Below are 22,528 nucleotides of genomic sequence, written 5' to 3'. Positions count from 1 at the left end.
TTTTGGTTTTAACTATTCGTAGAGAAACTAGATAGGATTCATGAAGAAAGGATTTTTCGGTAGTCGTCATCTTTTCATTTGCTTTTTTTAATCGTTCATATCAGAGAATATTCGTCCAAAATATTCAAGTGGCTTGCCTTCAAGATTGTTGTGCTTTGAATGAAAGTGACGAACAACTTTAGAAGGTTTCATAACGTCATTTGGCAGAATTTGGGAGCACACCAAACATTAGGGCCGTGACGATTGTTCACTACCCGGAACTATTGTAAAACCAAGCTCCAAGTATTTTTATTGTATTGCCTGACAAATTCCCCTTTTCGTTTCTTACTTCCCTCTGTGACACTCAACTTATCTGCATATGCCCTTTTCGTAGTTTACATTTGCACCTACTGATACTTGGTTCATTTCCATTTTGAGAATTATTTGTTTCAGAAGTCTTAGTTTTTTCCTTCTTGTTAAAATACACTTGTTGGTTTGTTGATTCCATATTAATCCTTCTGTAGTTTAACAGGACAAGCTATTGCAGCATCTGAAAAGTGAAGAATGACCTTGTATTACAAAACTTTTTGAAAGCTAGACGCAGTTTATGACGAAACAATCATAAACGGCACAAAATCTAGGTCATCGGAAGGTTAACCTTTATTATTAAACAGTTCTGCTGTATCAACGAAGGAGAGATAGGCTATGCCAGTTTTAGCCTACTGCTGTGAATCGGCCAAGCGTAAAATGAGTTTTACAGGAAGTATCAACTTTGCAATGCTTATGATTCCAGATTAAAATTAGCTTGGCAGAAAGTAAGATACGGTACTTCGCGGACCGGCGGTTGAGAACCACTGAGTTAGGCTAAGCTTTAGGAATAGATTAGGTTAAGGCAGTAAGATTAGTACTCATTATGGTTGGGAAAAGAGTTAGCAATCATTATTGTTGAGTTCAATGTTGTTTCATTGCCGGTTCACAAGCTAACACCGTGCAAACAACTGCCGGTTCACAACAAAAAATGATGGAAACCAGTGTCAGTTTATAACAAAAAATGATGGAAAGCATTGGGGTTCACTTGGACGCTAGCGACTGCCTAAATTCTAAGACAATTGCTAATGTTTTTTTATTCGATATGTTCTGCCGTTGGGTCCAGTTGAACGGTTCCTGACATTCTTGCCTATGATGAGACACACCGCTACGCGCATGGCTAGCATACTTCTGAACTTTCTGAAGGAAAATGGCTTGGATGTTACTAACTGCAGAGGCCAGTCGTATGACAATGCGTCAAACATGTCAGGACGGTACAACGGTGTCCAGGCAATTGTGAAGCGAGAATGTAAATATGCTGCTTTTATTCCATGCTGCAACCACAGTTTAAACCTGGTAGGAGACCAGGCTGTTAATAGCTGCGCTGGCTGTACCAGGTTTTTTCATTTTGTCAATGGACTATACGTTTTCCTGTCTGAATCGACATATCGCTGGCAGAAACTGAAGAATCGCTGCACATTAACGCTCAAAGGTTTGTCTGGAACCCGATGGTGTGAACGTGCAGATGCTGTCAAAGCGCTAGTAGAAGGGTGGAAGAGCATTCAAGAAGTCCTGGATGAGTTTGCGGCAGATAAGGAGCAGAAGGCCGATACGAGAAACCAGGCCGACGGATTTTCGCGCAGGATGGACGAACTTGAGACAGCAGTTATGGCGACTGCCTGAAACGATATCCTATGCCGTCTCAACAGTACGAGCATTAGCCTCCAAGACCCTACAGTCAGTCTGAATACGGCAACTAGTTTATTGGCATCACTGGTCGACACGATTCAATTTGCACGGGACAGATTTGACGTGTATGAGCAGATGGCGATCGAAAAGGTTCCTCACGGCGAATACAAGGCTGAAGAACGTCGAGGCCGTAAGCGAAAGCGAATGCCTGATGAAGGAGCTGCAAACGAAGAAAACCTCACCCCTAGGGAAACATTCAAAACCCATATATATCTGGTCATGATCGACAGACTGTTAGCTGAACTGGAAAAGCGAATGAAGGCGTATGAGGATATATCTACAACATTCGGATTTCTTTCGGAGCTAACGTCATTGAGCATAAAGCAGATCGAGAATAAAGCTCAAAATCTCGTTTCCTCGTATCCAGATGACTTGGAAGACACGCTGGTGGCTGAGCTCATACAGTTTGCTGCATTTATGCGCACCCAGAAATCGGTGAGTGTGAACGAGTCAGCAGAGCTTACCATGTACAAGCTTTTGTCGTCGTTGAACCTTTCTCAAACATTTCCAAACGTCGAGATTGCTTTGCGCATCTATCTGTGTTTGATGGTGTCTCATGCCTCCGGCGAGCGGAGCTTCTCAAAACTGGGAATAGTCAAAGGAGAGCTGCGGTCCTCGATGAGGGAGGAAAGGCTAAACATGCTGGCGCTTATGAGCATTGAACATGAGGTGCTGAGCAGCCTTGACTGCACTGACATGATCGAAGATTTCGCGCTTGCTAAGGCTCGAAAAACAGTAGTATAAGTAAGCAGCACTAGCGCAGCATTGACAATATGCCAACGTTAAGTTGATCTGGATTAGCCTTTTCTTCATTAACTCCGCTTTTCAGGCAATATTGGTATTGAATTGTGTTGGTGTTACATAGCCTGATGTTACTCTCGAGTTTTTACGATAACACGTCGTTATTATTGTTCATGTTCATTAAAATTTGGCTGACTGCGTCGAAAGCAATAAAGGCTCTTTGGTCGGTCTGATTACGCGTGTACGGTGGAGTCAGAGTGTCGAATGCATATGTACCAATGCCTAGAAAAAATAGGCCTGTTTTTGCGCTGCAGCATCAGGCCCAGTTTCGTCTTAATCCGGCCCTGGCCGTAAATACAGCCGTTCCATGCCTGTTTTTTAATCTTTACGTCGCTTTTACTGCGCATGCGCGCTGTTGCTGATAAAAGGTGCATACATAGGTAACTAAATTCAACTATTTTTGCCAAGTGATTCAGTGGCGCGTGCGATCTTCGTCTGGCTCATACTCCCAAGGATATGAGTTCGATACTTCCAAAAGGTATTTTTTAAAACTAAATTCTCACCCGAAGTGACTCAATCGTTAGGCTACGCATTTTTGTGGCCGTTCAGTTTAGTTTGTTTTTAGTTGTGAACATCACAACGAAAAATCAGTTTAAAATATGGCACGGTCGTAACACATAAAAATTTTATAAATATTTAATTTTAAAGAAAAAAAACTCACTAGCCTTTTTTTTCTCTTCTAAATTTATAAAATTTTTTAAACTGATTTTTTGTTGTGATGGTCATAACTAAAAACAAACTAAACTGAACGGCCACAAAAATGCGTAGCCTAACGATTGAGTCGTAGCGTAGCCTAACTAAAGATTTGAGTAGGCTACAAGAGTTCTGAATGGAAGTCAAGCGCCACCAAACTCTATTTGTTCATGGTTCATCCCCGACGCCGACACACGACCCATCGGCCTAACACTACCAAGACAGGCATGGGTGCGCCTTAACCCTTAACTGTCTTCGTACGGGCGTCGGGCTTTTCCGCTCAACCATGCACCAATGGGAAATGGCCTCTTCCTCCTCCTGTGAATGTGGTGCCGAGGAACAGCTGACCGCAGACCACACCATCAATGACTGTTCCATCTTCAAGCCACCTAACGGAGTAGAAGGTCTGCGTGTCATGGATATGACGAAACCAAAGACTGGCTGCTCTCTAGTAGCCTTCCAGTGAAGTCCGGGAACATTGTGAATCTGGGGTGGTAAAAGGATAGACCCTCATCGGCCCCAGAGGCTCACACGACGACGACGCCATATTTTAAACTGATTGTCCTGCACTCCTGCTTTATAATAATAATCGTAGTTTTTATTTGCGCCCATTGCGATAACATACAGTACACTGCGATCACAGATGCGATACAAGTTACAACAGACGAGTGACGACAGGAAGCAGCGAAGTGACATAGCCTATACTATAGTCTTCAAGTCAGCTGCTCCCCTTATTTTGGCTTACCAGTGATGTACGCGCATACAAAAAATATTGACGCCGTCAGCGTAAACGCAAACGTTCGAAAAACATACGCCGTATGTGTCAACGCAACTTGTACAAAAAGTTGGCGGCATCAACGTTAGCGCATACACTAGCGTAAGCTAATTTTGTTTGCTAGGTGCCAAACATTCACACGGTATAAACCACTCGAAACGAACAAGTTTTATTTTAATTTTCCACGAAGAAGCACAAGCATCTGAAAGTGTTCATCTGACATTTTGCTGTGTTTTGGTTCCAATATGTCTTTGCCCATTGAAAACATTCTTTCAACTGCAGCACTGGAAGGTATTGGCGTGTTGTAGAGAAAAAAAAACATTAAAAAGTATGCGTTGACGCTATGCGCTAAAAAACCGCAAAAAATTTACGGCGTAGCCTCAAGCACAAACTATCCAAAAAAATGTGGCCGCAAGCGTTATCACAAACAAAAAGTCTACGCCGCAGGAATGCGGCGTATACGTACATCTCTGTCAATTAAGTGTTTTTACCGAGACACAGCCGCGTCCTTTCGAACGCCGCGCAGACGTTCTCACCACTCGGCTATCTGGTATCATGCACGCTATAACGTCCGCGTTTTGTCGCTTCTACCTTTTTCAAACTTAGATCTCTGCTATGTTTGTCATATACTGTTTTTTCGTTGTGATGGTCAGAATTAAAAACAAACTAAACTGCCACAAAAATGCGCAGCCTGACGATTGAATCCCTGCGGGTGAGAATTTAGTTAAACAAAAACACCTCTTGGAGGTATCGAACTCATACGGTATCCTTAGGAGTATGAGCCAGACGAACATCGCACGCGCCACTGAATCACTTGGTAAAAATAGTTGAATTTAGTTATATATGCACCTTTTTTCAGCAACAGCGCGCATGCGCAGTAAAAGCGACGTAAAGATTAAAAAACAGGCATGGAACAGCTGTATTTACGGCGCCGTAAATGCAGCCACTTCCGATCATTTACATGCACAATGTACAAAAATGACAGCCAATGGCATTAGTGAGTGTTAAAAGTCCTTAAAATTTCAAACTAGAACTGAATTTCCTTGAAAGTGAGAGCCCTGAAGTCATAGCTATAGGAGAGTAAAACATTTTGGGCGGCCGAACAAAATTTTCCCCAAATTTGGCCTTTGCAAATATATTGTCAAAAACGCAATATTACAATCTCTGTGGTAGTGTAGTCTAAGAACTCCACACTCATCAAGTGTAAGCGGACGAAATGTAGCCTAAGCCTAGCCTGCCATATGGTAGGCTACGCTACCTACTTTAGTCTACTTTGAACACTTTTCACAGTCATTTGTGTGTATTTTTTGAAGTATTTATGCTTAATACCTCAAAATTGGTCATCATTGGGTGTAACCAGACAATACAATCGCTGCCCACTTTGAAAAGCACTACACAAACATTGATGCAGCCAAACAAAAATAGGTGGGGCTACTTTGAACACTGTTAAAACTTATGCACACCAACATAGCGGTAAATCGCTAAAAAAACACTAGATGCAACCCAAAAACACTAGATCTAGTGCAGGCCCGGATTTAGGGGGGGGGCAGTTGCCCTGGGCCCCCCGACTTTTGAAGGGCCCCCCTATGTAAAGAAAAATGTGATTTTGTGTTATTTTTTCCTTTTGGCCTTTAAAGTTTCTGCAAAATGCTGTGCAGTACTGGACTGATGCTACTGTAGACGTAGAGATGGTTTTTCGCGCCGTAGGCGCGAAAAATTTTTTTGCACGGGGGCCCCCCGATCTAAAAGTGCCCCGGGCCCCCCATCAGCTAAATCCGGCCCTGATCTAATGGAAAAACACTAGGAGTGGCACCACTGCCCGAAAAGACTTTTGATGATAAATTGCTGGAGCTCTTGTCAATAGTGACGTTTCTCGAGCAGTGTTTCCACTTTTTGGTCATTTTGAAAAAAAAGAAACATTGAACTTTAGGCCTTGCCAGCGCCATTGAAAACATTTTTTTTTAATGTATTCTTGAATGTTCAGTTTACGCATTTTAATGCTTAATTCCCGTTTGAAAATTTCATTTAGTAGGCCTTTAAGACGAATCGCCTGTTGACTGTAGGCAAGGGATTGGTCAGTCTCTGATCCACCACTCATCTGTTAATAATTGTTACTTTGCAGTCTACAATAAACTCGCAGAAAGCTAGGTTACTCTATACATGTTTAATCAACTGTATAACCTAGTTGTTTTTTGTTACAGAACAGCCTTTTGCATTCTGCAGTCACAGCATCTTGCTGGACAGACATCTCAAATACTTTGGAAATGAGGTGCACCTCAGCCACTTGGCAATCCTTCTTCAATGTTTAGCTTGTGGTGTAGGCCAGTGGTTCTCAAACTTTTTTTTGTTGCGACGCCTCCGGAAAAGTTTTCTGGACTTGCGACGCACCAGCAAATAAAAGTTAATGAGGAAACTTATTATTAAAGTTTTGTTTGGTGATACAACAACAAAAAGCAACAACAACATATTATTTAATGTGACGTGTGGGCTTGCTTGTTTTTACAAAGTTCATTAAATCTTGGGAGAATTTTTGAAATTGCCACCCGCATTTTTCTTTCAGTGTTTATTGGTGATCGAAATTTGCTTTTCATCACCGCCAAGGCAGAAAATCCTGCTTCACATAAATATGACGTGACAAATGGGATAATAACTCGTAGTGCTTTCTTCACCAAAGCTGGATAATCGCCATTCATTGAAATCCAGAAATTTGCCGGATTTCCTGAATTAAACATCCTTTTCAGGGAATTGTCACAACAAAGGTCAATGTAGGCTTCTTTTTCTTGTGCAGTAAAAAACAGTGGAGTAGGTTGGACGAAAGGATCACGAATCCATTCGTAGTTTGATAAATTTTTCGGAAAGTATTTTGCAAATTTCGACTCAAGCTTGGACAAATGTTGCCCAGATATGCTTCACAGATTTGAAGGCAGCGTCATACTTTTCTTTTCAAGCAAATTGGACAAGAAAGTGAAGTATCGAGAGCTTCCATACAGGTTTGCTATATCTTCCTTCAATATTGTAGCAAGAGACATAGCCCATCTTCAAGTACTCGGATCTGGAAAAGCAAACAAAACAACTGTGCTATGAGGCTTACATGACAATCTGCACTGGTCGAGTGCGAACGCGGAAACGCACAACCAAAGAGGAAAAGAACAAGTATCACTGCGTGATCATGTCACCGTGTTATGTAGGTGGCAGTGCATCTAGTCGTGACGGTTACAATAACACAGAAGTTTACAAGACGAGTTTATGACAAAATCGAATGCACTTGATCATTTCTATTGGCAAAACGTGTGGTCAAAAGTAGTGGTAGCACAGGAATTCAATCTCTTACCCAGCCAGAAGAGCACACATGGTCCACTTAGCTAGCTTGTAGCTATTGTTCTTTAGCTCTGTTGTCAACACAGAGCCTCACTGTGAATCCAACTTGCGTCTCCATTCTACTCCATTACAACAACGGAAATCCCATTCATCGAGAGTCTAAAAAAATTGAAACTGGACTTAGATTGGGGTAAAGTATGCAACTAAATTTTACAACCGCAGGCCCAAAGCGTGAGTGCTTGGACACCAGTACCTCTGTAAAAATTCGAAACTATCGTTTTACTCGTGATACAAAAACCAAAAGCAACTGAGTTATTTCATTGCTATCAATTACAAATTATTGTATTTCTTTCACCTTTACATTGATGAAGCTGGAGTCCGATGTTGCGGTGTTCATCACTGCGTCACCAACTGTCACGTCACCTGCTCACTCCTGGCCACCAACTCGATATTGTTACCAAGGTTCCACTTGCGGTAACGATGACCAACCGAAGCAACGTTCCCAGTTGAGCTTTCTGCACATGTCCACGATTAATGTTTGCGCAGTAAACTTCGAGTAGAAAATAAGTGTTGGGAGCGTCTAGTAATAATTTAGCTACACCAGAAAAAATCTACCCAGGGTATTTGTACCCAGATTATGAACTGGAGCAGCGCGGTCCAAATGGTTTTTCCGCTGGCTAAAAGCTGTAAAACGCGGGTCAACGTATTCTAAAAAGGAAGCTATCCAGAGTGACATTTTTGATCTGACATAAATTGTGGACGTTATATGCAAAGTATCTAAGATGCTCAAGCAAACCGACAAAAATATGAGACGCTGTGCCAAGTGAATACAAGTAACAGCAGTCTATTCAAGTCACAACCTTGTACGAATGGGTTGGGGTTGGCAAACTTAAACTTTTCACCGCCCTTGAGAACTTGCTGTGAGAAGTTGTGATTAATGTATGTGGCCTCCATTGAAAGATTATGTGGCGCGTTCAGGCCCTCATCCTGCAATAAAGTCCGACAGTTAAACACATAAAAACCACAAGCTGTACCGTTAAGCTAGTGATAAACTTGTAAGTTTTTCGTCATGACGAGGGAACTGTGTTCGGAAAGCGGGTCCATATTGCTACTACCACATCGAACCTGCAGCATCAGACTAAAACAGGTCGTTAATATCTACATTTTTAAGTTGTTTTGTTTTGAGTTCGAGGCTAAGCTTGACATATAGGTCGGCTTAAAATTCACATGTCGATTTTGCAAAATTTGTGTAGCAATTCCGGTATCTTAACAAGACTGCAAACTAAACTACAATCTTCAAGCAGCTGGAAAGTTCGACTTGATCTTCCTTTAATAAACTTGGACAATTCTATTTTTTGGGTTATAAATAATCCCAGGGTTTATCGAACAACATTTTTTGAAAATGAAACGTTATCTTTCATAACAGCAACATCTTTCAATTAAAATGATTACGTGAAGACCAAATCATTTTCACCTGCAAACATTCACATATTTGGTAAATAACACGTCGCACATGCCAAACGGTTCCATACAATCAACAATGCTGTGAATCCATGATGGACTTACCTGTGGCGGCTCATTGACTGTCTCACTGACTGTCAAGAGGTCAAAAGCAGAGTCATCGCGCTTTGTTATCGGGGACACTTGGCCAACACAGTCCTATTGACTTTATTGCATCTTTGCAATGAAAGTGAAACAAACACTCACTAGACAAACTGGAGTATGCACACATTCGTCGGAATGGATTTCGGTGCCAGGAGCAATGTGGCATACAATTTCCGCCTCGAGAGTGGCTCGGTCTCGGCGTGGCACCAGTTTGAAGAAACATTCCCTAACAAAACATTGGAATTAAAACTACTTTAAACCTGGGGGTGTTTATTGACGTATCATAGTTTTTTATTGTCTACAAATAACAAGTCGCCTATATCGATTACAAGATATTGGCCAATTGTTGTAGCAACTGTGTTCGCTGGACTTAACCACTAAGCAATTAAGTTATTTTGGCAGCCGATTGTAGCATCGAATATCGCTGTCTATTCGATGTCTATCGCTGTCTATTCGATGCTACAATCGGCTGCCAAAATAACTTAAACGTTTAATTGGAGGTCTCAATGGCTAGCGTGGAAGCTACACCGTTCTGGTTAGCGAAGCGTTACTGCTGCTCGCTGTGCTAGTGAGTAATCAGCCTTGTGCTGATAGCCGGGAAGAACGCCTTTCTTCACACTAAGCAATTATTGCCATGCAGAATTTTTACAATAAAGATGTTGACTCAAAAATGTTATCATAATTTAGCGTTTAGCAGGGCTGAGTAACCTTCTTCTTTCCGATCAACACCAGGCAATATAAAGTCTTGTTGGGCCAAGCATATTTCAGAGGTTAAAGACGCCAAAATAACAGGTCGTTGGCCGCAAAAGGTGCTCAATTGCTTTTTTTTTTGAAATTGTTACGTTAGAAGATAATTCTTACCCCATACCAGAACGTTGGTAATGTTTTGGACTTGGATAAATCAAACATATCAAGAAAGTACGTAACATGTTAGTACTGTAACCTACTTTGTTGTGGTATCAATTCCACCGAACATCCACTGTTGGGGCACTGGATGCCCTTGTGCACTTCCAGGTTTCCGTCGTGCGACGAGAGATTCGTCAATGGCCACGACGTGACCCGGTCCACCGATCTGACGGTTATTTCTTAGATATCTTCGGAGCAGACCTGCAACGTTATTAAAATATACCACTATTTAAACTAAACCTCAAAGGCGTAATAGAGAGTTGGACTAGAAATCCCTTGAAACCTTAGTAACATAACGATTGGGCAGTGGCGTAGACCAGAGCTACTCAAACTTTTTTTTATACAGCGTACCCGCAGCATACCGGCAGAGTTCTTATTGTCATTCGGCGTACCGGTCACACATTTCAAACGAAAAATAACTAGCAATAACAAGGCCAATATTAGTTTTCTGATGATCCTTATTTAGGTGAAACAGGCTGTTAAGGTTTCAGATATTAATAACTATATTTGATGAAATTAAACAAACTGTTTTTTGGAGAATTAAATTACGTTTAATCTAATCGAGTTCAATTCGTACCAGGTGGTGATTCATATTGCATTAGTATGAGAATGGCGAAGATTCCGACACCAAGATTGGCTCGTTTTGTTCTGGAGAATTCACTTCCATGACTCAAGACTCGTTCTGACGAGACTAGCCTTCAGATGAGGGAAACGATGGTCGTTTTTCCACTACTGTAAAACATCGCAGTTAACAGTGTGGAGTAGGTTATCGTTCAGCTCCCTCTTTCAGAATCTTTTTTTTTTTTGGTTTAATCCGAAATAAGTTTTCTCTTCTTTCGTGATGTTGACGGCATGGCAGAGTACAGTCCTATGTTAGCCGCATTTATGTCTTCGGACGAGTTACTCTGCTGATGTAGATCGGAACTACAACCGTCAAACTCCAAGTTGCTATTGGCTTTCTACAGCATTTTGTTCGAAAGTTCCTTTGTTAGCTGTATGGAAGCTTACCCTTACCCTTAACCAAGTGGTGGAGCGTCATGTCAAGCTTGTGACTGAAGCAAGAATCTGTTGTAGCTTTTGAAAGAAGGGATGGGCTGATTCATGAGAAGGTGCAATCTCGTCAACTTATGAAAGAATTCAACATTAAGAAGGAATTTCCACTAGATTGACATGTTCACCTTTTTAGTTGTTGAAGTCTCAATGTAGTACTGGTGGCCTAGCACATGCTGCAGTATGGATCATATCAATCTGTGTGCTGGTATTTCCGTGACAATGATTTAATGGCAGATCACAGTCTACCCATCACCAATTACAGTATATGCTGTATATGTCATGTTTTATGCACCTACACTTTGAACAGGTGTCCAGTTAGTAACCCCCACGTCGTGCAGTAAAGTTGTTACTTGCTACTGTGTACATGACATGAGCACTACTTTGTATTACCAGTCACACTACTGTACCGTTAGACCATGGTTGCCACTGCCAACATGCTCTCAATTACCCCTTGTATTCTTTACGTCATGTGTACCATATATTATGCATACTATGCTGTATATTTATTGCATATTCAATAAGCAAAAGTATCCAAGTCATCTGTAACCTGCATATGCATTTACCCATTATCTTGTGCTTGCGCTACCGTTTTTGTCCAAAACATGGTAAAATATACGTTTTTTGTCATAACTTTTTTTCTAGTGAGATTAAGGCAAAAAGTTTTCTTAGATCAGATAGAAACATTATGATTCTGCATCATTTGAAACCAAACTCATGTTCCTAGCACCAGCAGTTCGAAAGTTACAGCCGATTTGAGAATTTTGGGGGTACTCCCCCATAAAAGTGGGGGTAGCACGGCCAATAAGGGGTGCAACTCCCCAAAACCAGTTTTGTTATTGTTTTTTTGCCAATTTGTCAGGGATCTAGACCCCCCTTTTTTGAATTTAAAAAAAAAGTTTTTTTCACTTCACCCTACCCCTCAATCATACATCTCCCAATCGGTTTTCAACAAAAAAGTGCAGCGCAATAGCGTCGACAGGCTTTTATTTTAAAAAAGAAGTTTTACAATATCTAAGGAGGGGGGGGGGGTGCTAAAAGGAACCAAACTGCATGTTGCATTCTGTATACGGTAAAGTGGGCCTTAAGTTAAAAGCTTTTTTTTCAACCTCACCTGCTTGCGGCTCTTCTTGGCGTTTGTCATCGCATTACCTGAAATCTCCGTTAATGTTGATGCAAGATTTCTGTCGTTAAAAAGAAACCAATGAACACAACTGGCTGATGAAAAATACTGTAATATCGGATGTGACTCGTTGCTCAGAACAAAAACTGACATAAAGCAGAAAAGGATACACCATATTCGATGATAAATTAGAAATAGTTGACCACGCTAAATATCTTGGAGTAACTATTGACAATCAACTTTCGTTTAAACCCCACATCGATGATCTAAAATTGAAACTTGCTCGGTCCGTCGGCATCTTCTCTAAATTGAATTCTTTCATTCCTCCGAAAACCAGACTTCAATTATATCACTCGCTTGTGCATCCCCATATACAATATGCAATAACAATATGGGGTTCCACTTTTAAGACACATGTCGACAAACTCCAACCATTCCAAAACAAAGCAATAAAAATCGTTGCGGGAGGTAGATGGTCGGATCATGTGACTCCATATTTCAAACAACTAAATGTTCTTAAAATAAAAGATTTGTTCAAACTCAAAACTTCAAAATTAATGCATAAATATGAAAACAATTCACTACCATGTACTTTTTCTAATTATTTTGAAAAAGCAAAAAATGTTCACTTTTGCAATGCCAGAAATGCAATTGACAACCTTTGGATAATTATTATGTTCCCCAATACTCATCTTCAAAACTTCAACGTGATTTCAAATACAAAGGTGGGGAAATTTGGAACTCAATCCCATTGGAAATGAGAAAAAACTCACTTAACTCTTTTAAAAATCTTTATAAAAATTTACTACTATCGTATTACTAATGATGATGGCTTCAGGCCTATGTAGATCTCGTATTAGCTGATGCATTATATTGTGTTCATTCAAGCAACTATACCACAACTTATGTTTTAAATTGTTTTGCCTCGCTTAGAATTGCTTTTTTATGTTTAATTTGTTACCTTTTCTTTCGTTGAAGGTGGCTGCTTGACTAGAAGACCTTCCAGGTCACTTCGCAGCCACCTGTTGCAGTATCCAGGAATGGCCCGTTTCGGCGAGTCCGATTCGGCGAGTCCGATTCGACTAGTCCGATTCGGCGAGTTCCCTATTCGGCGAGAGCCTTTTTCGGCGAGTGCTCTATTCGGCGAGTTTTCGAAATTTTTAAAAGGAAATTATCGGGTACGGTAGCCTAATTGCAATTGCCGTTTTCACATCGTTTTAACGTCGCTAAACGTTGAAATCGTGCAGAAAGGAATAAAAATAAAATGTTTGAACTATTAAATTAAAATTCGTCATGTCAGTTCAGTTATTTTTATTTTTGACCATCATATCAAAAACAATACACGTCAACATAGCAAAGGTAGAAGCGACAAAACGCGAACGTTAAAACGTGCTTGAATTCGTCATGTCAGTTCAGTTGTTTTTATTTCTGATCATGATATCAAAAACAATTCACATAGCAAAGGTGTAGAAAAGGGTAGAAGCGACAAAACGCGAACGTTAAAACGTGCTTGTGACCGAAGTAAGTTATTGAGTTGAAAGAAATTTGGCAAGGTTGCATCACCTTCAGAAAAATTTAAGATATGAAGGAAAAATAAAACAAAGAAAATGTTACAAAAAAAATAATGTTTATGTCTATAAGTTAGTACTTTTGAATAGTTAAAATCATAGGCGCCTAACTATTTTTTTGGCCGTGGGGGCGAAAGCGTGTTTCATCAGCAGCAACGTAAATTCAGCGAAATGTCACGCAGATGGATGACGCAATTATGTCGTCACACTAGGATTGCTTTTATTGCCACACTCGGAGTTATCGCTACGTTCGACCTACCGTTAATTATTATAAACAAAGCTCGACCAAAACACATGCTATGCGTCTGCGTTGGCTAGCGGTTGATGGACTGCGACTCTTTAAGCTAAGCGCAACATAAAGTTTAGCAACGAACTAGATTTATTAGCATGAAACAAGAGACGAAAACGTTTACTAAAAGGTATACTGTAAATGGAATGAAAATACTAACTTGATCATATGCTTGAAAATATACCTGTGGAAAGTAAAATCATTCATGTTTACATCAATTCAACAGCACGTCACCTTTAATAAATTTAAAAGTTGCTGACATCCGTAAACAGCCCTTGAAAAATAGTTACAGAGAGACGTTTGATTACGTTTTCGACTTGGCATTGCTCCCTTTCACCACAATATCGCAACTTATCGCTGACCAGCTTTCAAGTTTCAACTCGCTGTAATACGCCCGTTTTCGTGTTGCAGATAAAACAAAAGATGCGCATATTCCCCGTCTTTGATCGGGTTTCTATGGCAACGGACGTGTGTGCGCCATGCAGTTTGCGCGAGTCCGTTGTTGTGTTGATTATGTCGCTTGTGCGACTGTGGGCAGTGCGGTTTATACCAGCCCTTGTTACGTTGGTTAGTGGTAACCTCGGGCCGAGACTTCAAGTTCATTTTCACAGCAACCGATTCACTGCCGCGACAATTCTCTGCAGAGGTTTCGACTTTCGAGAGCGACAGGGAGGCAGTTTGCAAGAAGTTAAACGCACGCTGCGTCAACGTAGCAAATTATGTTGTTTTTGGGTGCATTCAACATCTGATGACATTGAATCGACGCAAAATGGTAGATTTTTGCTAAGTCACAGGCAGCAAAATCAGTCATTTTTACATTGATTCAACGTCTGCAGACGTTAAATCAACGTAAAACTGACAGATTTTTTTTGTCTGGGGTGGGATTGTAGCATCGCTACTCGTTCTAGTGATTATTTACTGCGAAGCTGTTGCGGTTTGCATTTAAAAATGTTTTCCTGCTGCCGATCGCTAGTTCATCTATTGTTTTATGACTGTATTAATGCCGCATAAAAAGTTGCTCCCACGCGGAAATATGAGTGGGGGCCTGGCCCCCACGGCTTAGGCGCCTATGGTTAAAATGATTAGTTTGGATCAACAAATGTGTGACCTACACTCCTACAGCTTAGATTGAAAGGAAATTATCGGGTAGGCTACCGTAGCCTAGTTATCCCGACCAGCAAAAATTTGTTCCAAGAACCCAGTTAGCCTAACAGTTCATTTTTACATTGTAGTAACAGAATGAAAAGGCTAACCAAATGTGTGGGAAATCGTGTAGAAAAGGGTGCTTTTGCTGACTGGGATACGTTGAAACCGAGAAACATTCACAGAAGCCCTACGATACGATGCATTTTTAAGATAATGTATTCAGACGTTGAATCAATGATAAAGAAGAACATTAACTAATTTAGCGTTACAATTTTAATAAATTGAATATTTTGTATATCTTAATATATCCTACAGCAGGGGTCGGCAACCTACGGCCCGCGGGCCGGATCCGGCCCGCCAAGCAAAATTATCCGGCCCGCAGCATTTTTGCAAATTGTAGTTGGCGGGCCAAAACGAACATCCCATTATTTTATGCTGCCATTTGGTTTTACATAACAGAATTAAGATTACTAAATGTTATGTAAAACTTTCGCAATTTTTACTTTTCCATATTTATCCGTAACGCTCACTTGTAATCACGTAGCCTGTGTACTTATGCCGCAACAATGCTTAGTTAGGGCATTGTCGCCATTTTGAATTTCCTTGATATTCTTTCTCTGCGAACTGCATTTTAAAGAGAGCGACGTTGCAGGGCAGGCCTGACAGGTAGTTTGATAGATTTGAAGTTTCAAGAATTAGTTTGTTTGAAGGTTGATAATTTAGAAATATGTGTAGCTTAGGAAGCAGGAATTGGCCTTTTTAGTGACAGCCGGTCCAGACTTTTAAATTACTTTAATTTTTAGAGTTATAATTTACTACCAGTTCCATTTTTCCGTTTTTTTCAACAAGTGATTCTTGTCTTTGAAGAATTTGCTGCTTGTTAGAATCCACCAAGCATAGGAAATTATCACAAAGCGCCTTTGTACCCGCGACCTATCGATCACGGGTCGCTTTGTTATAGTAAACTAGGTTTGGGGCAAAATTTAGCTTAAGCTTGCAGAAGGTAGCATCAAGGTACTTGGCAGTTTCACCTTGAAGTCCGGTTATATTAGCCTATTTACTGCATGCTAGTTGCAGGCTACATGAGTTGCGTTAGTAATAGTCAATTAACCGTATATTTAACGGCAAGTTGAGAACACAACTTACTGATGACCACTTGCAAGATGTTATGATTCTTGCCTCATCCAACCTATCACCTGACCTTCAGAAACTTTCTAGCAGGAAACAACATCAAATATCACATTAATGTTGTGCTGTCAATAAATAAAGTACTTGGTGTTTTTCGTTACCAATTGTTACTAATTTTCTTTATATTAATCTATATAAGCCTATAGTAGCTAAATATGGAGATACTCTGATAAGAACGCCAATTTTAACAATATTATGAAAAGTAAAGAAAACGGAAGTGCAAATGGAAAACTTGTACGGCCCGTTGACATCTGCGCAGTTTTGTTTTGGCCCGCGACTGAAGAAAGGTTGCCGACCCCTGTCCTACAGGGTGCGGACAAAGTCCTTGGACTAAAATTAAATTTTAATTTACTATGTCCTTAAATAGATTTAGTAAGTGTTTGATAGTGCATATTTATTGTATCAAACCTTATCTTTCAGAATGTGATATCAGTTTATCATAATTGAGCTTTATTTTCAAGTATGAGTGATAAACGTGCAGCTATCATTCAGCTTCATCGAGCAGGCAAGACCAATTCAGATACAGTATAATAAAGCTTCTTGAAGCACCGAAATCAACGGTTTATCACACTGTTAGCAGGTTTAAAGAACTGAACAGTGCCGAAGATCGCCCCCGAAGTGGGAGACCACGAACTTCTCGTACCCCATAAGTCATTAATGCGGTTTGAGCCAGAATCCACCACAATCCCAAGAGATCCATGAGGAAAATGGCTCGCGAAATGGATGTGAATGAAAAAACGATCAGGAAGATCATTTAAAACCGATCTGAACTTGTCCCCCATCAAAATGCAAACTTGCCAACACCTCACAGACCTCCAAAAAGAAAAGAGACTCGCTCGAGCTAAAATTCTTCTGAACAAACTGAAGTCAGGTACGGACACGGGAGAGATCATTTTCTCAGAAGAAAAATTGTTCAATGTTGAAGCAATCTTTAACCGACTAAATGATCGTATCCTTGCTAAGTCTTCTGCAGACATTCCTGACTCCATGAAAAAAGTTTTCAGGCGCCAGAAACCGTCTTCTGTCATGGTGTGGGCCGCTGTCTCCAAAACCTGGAAGTCTCCCCCCATTTTTGTTCCACAAGGCGCTAAAGTTAACACCAATTCGTACATTGAGACAATTTTGACTCTTGCCCTTTCAGAGGCTAAGAAACACTTCAAAAGGAAGCCATTCACATTCCAACAAGACGGTGCACCATCCCACACGTCCAAGAAAACCAAGAAATGGTGCCAGAACCATTTTCCTCATTTCTGGAGCAAGGAAGTTTGGCCGCCCTCATCACCAGACCTGAATCCAATGGACTTTTGTGTTTGGTCCATTTTGGAGGCAGATGCCTGTGCTTCATCCCATGACTCAGTTGAGGCGTTGAAATGCTCTCTCAAAAAAGCATGGGGCAAAATACCCCAAGAAACCTTACGTAAAGCGGTAGGGAGTTTCGGAAGTAGGCTTGAGCGTGCTATTCAGGCCAGGGGGGGACATATTGAATAAAACTTTGTACGATTGTTAGTTACTGTCTTGGCAATACTCCGTTAAAATATTTTGCGATTTTATTCACTATTTACAGAAATATTACACTTTTAAGCAGTTCAAGGATTTTGTCTGCACCCTGTAGACTAAAATTTAGGCCATGAATGAAAATTTGAATAAAAGAATAGCTATTGTACTTGTAGAGCTCTTCAAATCGGGCAATTCAAGGAGTGATATTTGCAAGAACTTAAAAATTAACAGAATGTTGGTCTGGTAAAGGTAAAGGTCCCATACTCAGATACTGAGTATGGGATTTTGGGTATTGGGATTTTGGGTACTGAGTTTGGTCTGGAAAACTCTCAAAATGCACAAAGAAACTGGATATGTCAAAAATCGATCTGGCCAAGGTCACCCTCAAAGCGCCAGAACTTCAAAATTGATAAAAGCAAACAGAGAAAAGGTGCAAAGAAATCCCAAGAGATCCATTTAAAAACTAGCAAAGGAGGCGAACATGGCTTACTGAACCATGTTCACAGTTCACAAGAAGGATTTGAAGATGAGCCCATTCAAACATATGAAGAAACAGTTGCTAAATGCCAATACCATTGAGAAACGTCTCTCCAGAGCCAGAATTCTGCTCTCGCGCATTAAAGGAGGTACGCTGCCAAACCTTGCGTTCAGCGATAAGAAATTTTATGTCCAGAGCATCATTTTAACAGTCAAAATGATCGTGTTTGTTCAAGAGATGGTGACGTGGAACCCCGGGTAGTCACTCGAAGACAAGGGGCGGCATCAGTGATGGACTGATGGTGTGGGTCGCAGTCAACGAATCAGGAAGGGGTTCATTGATTTTTGTGGACCAAGGAGTGAAATTGAACCAAGAAACCTACCAAATGATATTCTTGTTGCCTTGGGCAAAGAAACACTTTAAAAAACGTAATTCGTCATTCCAACAAGATTCTACTCTTCACATGGAGCAAAGAGAACGCAAAACTGGCTTTCAGTCAATGTGCCGTTCTTCATTTCCAAGGAAGAATGGCCTCCTTCATCCCCAGTCCTGAAGACCCTAGATTTTGGCATCTGGTCTTACCTGGAGAGCAAGGTTTCGACTAAACACCACCAAATTTTGGAAGCACTGAAGGCCAATCTGAAAAAGGGATGTCCGACGTTTTTTTCGTAAACAGTTGTTCGTAAAACAATTGTTCATAAACAATTGTTCGTAAAACAATTGTTCGTAAAATTAATTCTTTGTAAAACAATTCTTCATAAAGCATTTCTTCGTGCATCTGCTTTGTCTTTTTACTTAGCATTGAGCACTTTTTGTAGTATTAATAGTTTTCATTGTTTTTTCATTTGAGAATTGATGTATACATACCAAGAAATGATTTACAAAGAATTGTTTTAGGAATTTAATTTGACGAACAACTGCTTACGAACAATTGTTTTACGAACAACTGTTTACGAACAATTGTTTACGAACAATTTGCCTATAACCGAAAAAAGTATGGACCAAAATTCCTCAAAGAGTAATTTGTGACTCTTGCAGGTCGTTTTCGAAGCGTCTCCGACTTGTTATCAACGCAAATGCCGGACACATTGAGTAAAACTTGTTTTTCCTAAATATTTATTTATTTGATAATATTATTATATGTTTATTACTCAAAAATTGTGTAGCATTTCTTAAATACAGTTGTTTGAAGTTGTAACGTTAAATATTGATGGCCCATTCACCCTCATGTATATGTCAAGTCTGAGCACTTAACTTTGATAACAATTTATATACCGTAAAGTAGATGACGTTCGAATGTGCTTCAATTAGTAAGCAGTTAAATGATGCTCGGACATGGATAACATTACCACAAACGTAAGTTAACCGAACTGGTCAAGTTTTGTTCAGAATGGACTTTCCACAAAGTAACATTACACACAAAAGTTCATATTGTCTTTACACACGATGGAACAAAATGAAAATGTCAACAGCAAATTTACCATGGTTAGGAAAAGCAGTATCATCAACTTCTTCTTTCACAGTCTTCAAGCATGGAGCAATTTTCATTTTTGCATAAAATGTTGGATCTATAAGTAAAATAAAATGTTTTCAAAAGTCAAATAGCTTAGTTTCATTATACTTTAGGCATTTAAAAAAATGCATACTATTATATGTCAAGTCTGAGCACTTAACTTTGATAACAATATATATATACAACACATCTTATCTGAAAAGTTAGGCATTAAAATCACAACAGTTGCTGTAATTTTTGTCATCGTAGTCCAAAGGTCTAAAACCCGGAGCACGTCTTTTAGTTGCTGACAGTTAGGTGTCTGCCAAAGGTATGCGCACACTGTAGGTAAGAATATTTAGATACGATGTACTGTGGAGCCCGGTCATTTAGGTGCTATTTCCAGTGAAATCTATTTCATTAGGTGCTTGATGGTAATACTACAGATAGTGGGGTACGCAGGATTTTCTCAACGGGGGAGGCATTCGAAATGCTTTTCAAATCATAAATGAATTAATAAAACGCTCATTTGCTAATTATAACCAGCAAGTTATATTGTATAAGATTAGCCTAACTAATAGCCTATCATACTCAGCTTGCACTGACGATGTTATTTTGCAACAGCTAGGTTGAAACTCATTTGGAGAGATTGTGCACCAGTCTTTAAAACTAAGTGGGTTCTACGTTCTAGGCTGTATTGTACTTGCTAGCTAGATAGTCTACTGGTCAAAAAGGTTACCTAGACCATCTGGCTAGTGGACCATCTATCTATGGTAGACCAACTTATAGATATACTTTCTGAGAACTGTCCATAAACCACCCCTTACAGGCAGGGTTACATTCACTTTCGCCTGAATGTTTAGCACCACTCCACTTTTTGATATATATATATATAACATCGATTTTATCTATTTCGTTTTGTGAAGAGTTCACCAATCACCATAGCTACTGCTGAACGTGGAGATTTAAGCTTATGTGAAACTTGCCAATAACTCATTTTTGAATTTTTATATATTCAGATTTTTTCATATTAGCAAGGTGTTAATTCTGTTTGTGGTGTGAATAAGTAGCAGGATGGCATCTTCAAGGAGAAAGTGTGAACACGCGTCCATGAGGGAGCACGTCTTTTAGGTGCAGACAGTTAGGCACCAGTCCAATAGACGCACACACTATGGTGTCAGGATATTTCAGTTTATAAAATGGAAAAAAAGCTTGGATGCTGACAACTGTAGAGTCTGTTACAAATTACACCAAATGTTTGTGTTAAAGTTGTTTTAGGGATGAAGATGATGTTTTGAGAAGAGCGCTGGAGTTGCGAGTGGAGGGTCGTAGAAAACAAGGAAGACCAAAGAAAACATGGAAAAAGCAAGTTGAGGAAGAAAGCAGCAAGGTGGGCTTGACAAGAGAGGACGCGTTAGACAGATCGATGTGGAGGCAGGGTGTGAAGACGATTGCGGCACTTGGAGGTGAATCCGGCCACCCTCGGTAACGGGGACATCACCGGATTAAAACTGGACTACTACTACTACATAAGTATAACAAATAAAACAATTTACTTTGGTTAGATCGAATCACCAAGCTTTCAACATGATTCAAAAGATGAGCGCCAATCAGTTCTTTGCAGTGGCTTTCACTTGTCTCTGTATAGCAACGAAAACAGCCTGGAAGCATTTGACACCTAGCAAATACATATGCATTGTGACAATGTGATATAAAGCAGCAGGAAGGCTTATAAAAGCAGACATTAAAACACATTTCAAGATGATTTTTTAAAAAAAATCTCAAAAAAACATATTATATAAAAACTTCATTAAAAATCATTTATATTTAACGAAAAACGAAAAACGGAAACTCCGATCAGCGACTTAGGTTTTGTTCTATTTTTTTCTCTCGATCTTTTCAGGGGGAAAATTTTAAAATGCTTGCGGAAACTGCGATCAGCGACTTCGGCTTTTTTTAATTTTTCTCTTGATCGTTTCAGGGTACGAACTGAGGGTACGAACTAAGTTGCACCCAAATAGCCAATATGCCATAAAATTTTGTAATCAACAAAAACAATTTTGAACCACTTACATATATTTAATTTCATCTTTTGGTAAGCATTCTCTAATAGCAAACAAATTGACTAAAGTAGACACATCAAGATTCTGCAATTCATCAATGGAATATTCTTCTTTCGATTTAAAACTGCAGTTATCCAATTGTTGTGAGACACTTTCATACTTTATCAACTGAAAATAAGAGCACTTAGTAAATAAGTATTTGAATAGTACTTCTTCAGCATGAAATTTTAAAAAAATAATAACACGATTAGGCAATAGCAGGATATAATTGTAAAACATACTAAAATATAGATGGATTCAGCGGAAACTAACCCTGGGTTAGAGGTTATCAAAACCTACGATAATACTGCAATTCTAACAAAATATGATAAACTTTTTATAAAATCAACAATATATACTTCATTAACTTGGCGTCTTCTATGAGCTGGTCGCCAGGAAGAAGTCAAATGTGATCCTTGAGCTGTTGCACTAATTCCTGGTGGTGAAGGAAAGATTGATGGACATGCACCAGGTTTCAAGTCAAGTCTTTTTGCATATCCCATTTTGAATTTAAAAAAATTTTTGAAGTCTGCTTCTTGAAAATGCAGACTACAAATTCTATGGTGTGGTTTTGGTCCACTCCATTGACTTGTGGTGTTGACAAATTTATTCCATTTCCTTTTTTGCGTACTATCTTTGGGAAACCCAAACATACCGACTTTATGCACTGCTGTCGTGTTACAGCCAAACACAACACAAGAGTCAGGCATAGTATTTGCTATGATGCAATATTGTTTCTGCA

The 22,528-nt window shown here is 39.8% G+C and overlaps 2 protein-coding genes across 3 annotated transcripts; one reads left to right on the top strand and one right to left on the bottom strand.

Annotated features, from left to right (window-relative positions):
• The first annotated feature begins 1,830 nt into the window (after positions 1–1,830).
• Positions 1,831–2,499, top strand: LOC145780685 (uncharacterized). The gene has a single exon (XM_082592306.1). The coding sequence runs from the start codon at positions 1,831–1,833 to the stop codon at positions 2,497–2,499; it is 669 nt and encodes a 222-aa protein (XP_082448432.1).
• Positions 2,500–3,825: 1,326 nt separating this feature from the next.
• LOC145781193 (uncharacterized) lies at positions 3,826–12,816 on the bottom strand. Of its 2 annotated transcripts, XM_082592972.1 has the most exons (8): positions 12,018–12,816; positions 10,431–10,585; positions 9,895–10,054; positions 9,050–9,173; positions 8,203–8,329; positions 7,698–7,857; positions 7,356–7,501; positions 3,826–7,076 (listed from the first exon to the last, which is right to left on the bottom strand). In XM_082592972.1, the coding sequence occupies exons 2-6, from the start codon at positions 10,450–10,452 to the stop codon at positions 7,757–7,759; spliced, it is 534 nt and encodes a 177-aa protein (XP_082449098.1). In that variant the 5' UTR covers positions 10,453–10,585; positions 12,018–12,816; the 3' UTR covers positions 3,826–7,076; positions 7,356–7,501; positions 7,698–7,756. The 2 variants fall into 2 exon arrangements, with proteins under 2 accessions (XP_082449098.1, XP_082449097.1); XM_082592971.1 differs by lacking the exon at positions 12,018–12,816 and having other exon boundaries at positions 10,431–11,823.
• Positions 12,817–22,528: the final 9,712 nt, after the last annotated feature.

This window comes from Aplidium turbinatum, chromosome 12 (genome assembly GCF_918807975.1).
Source record: "Aplidium turbinatum chromosome 12, kaAplTurb1.1, whole genome shotgun sequence".
Lineage (NCBI taxonomy): Eukaryota > Metazoa > Chordata > Ascidiacea > Aplousobranchia > Polyclinidae > Aplidium > Aplidium turbinatum.
Note: the sequence above shows the minus strand (reverse complement) of the source record. Positions and strands in the feature narration are given on the sequence as shown.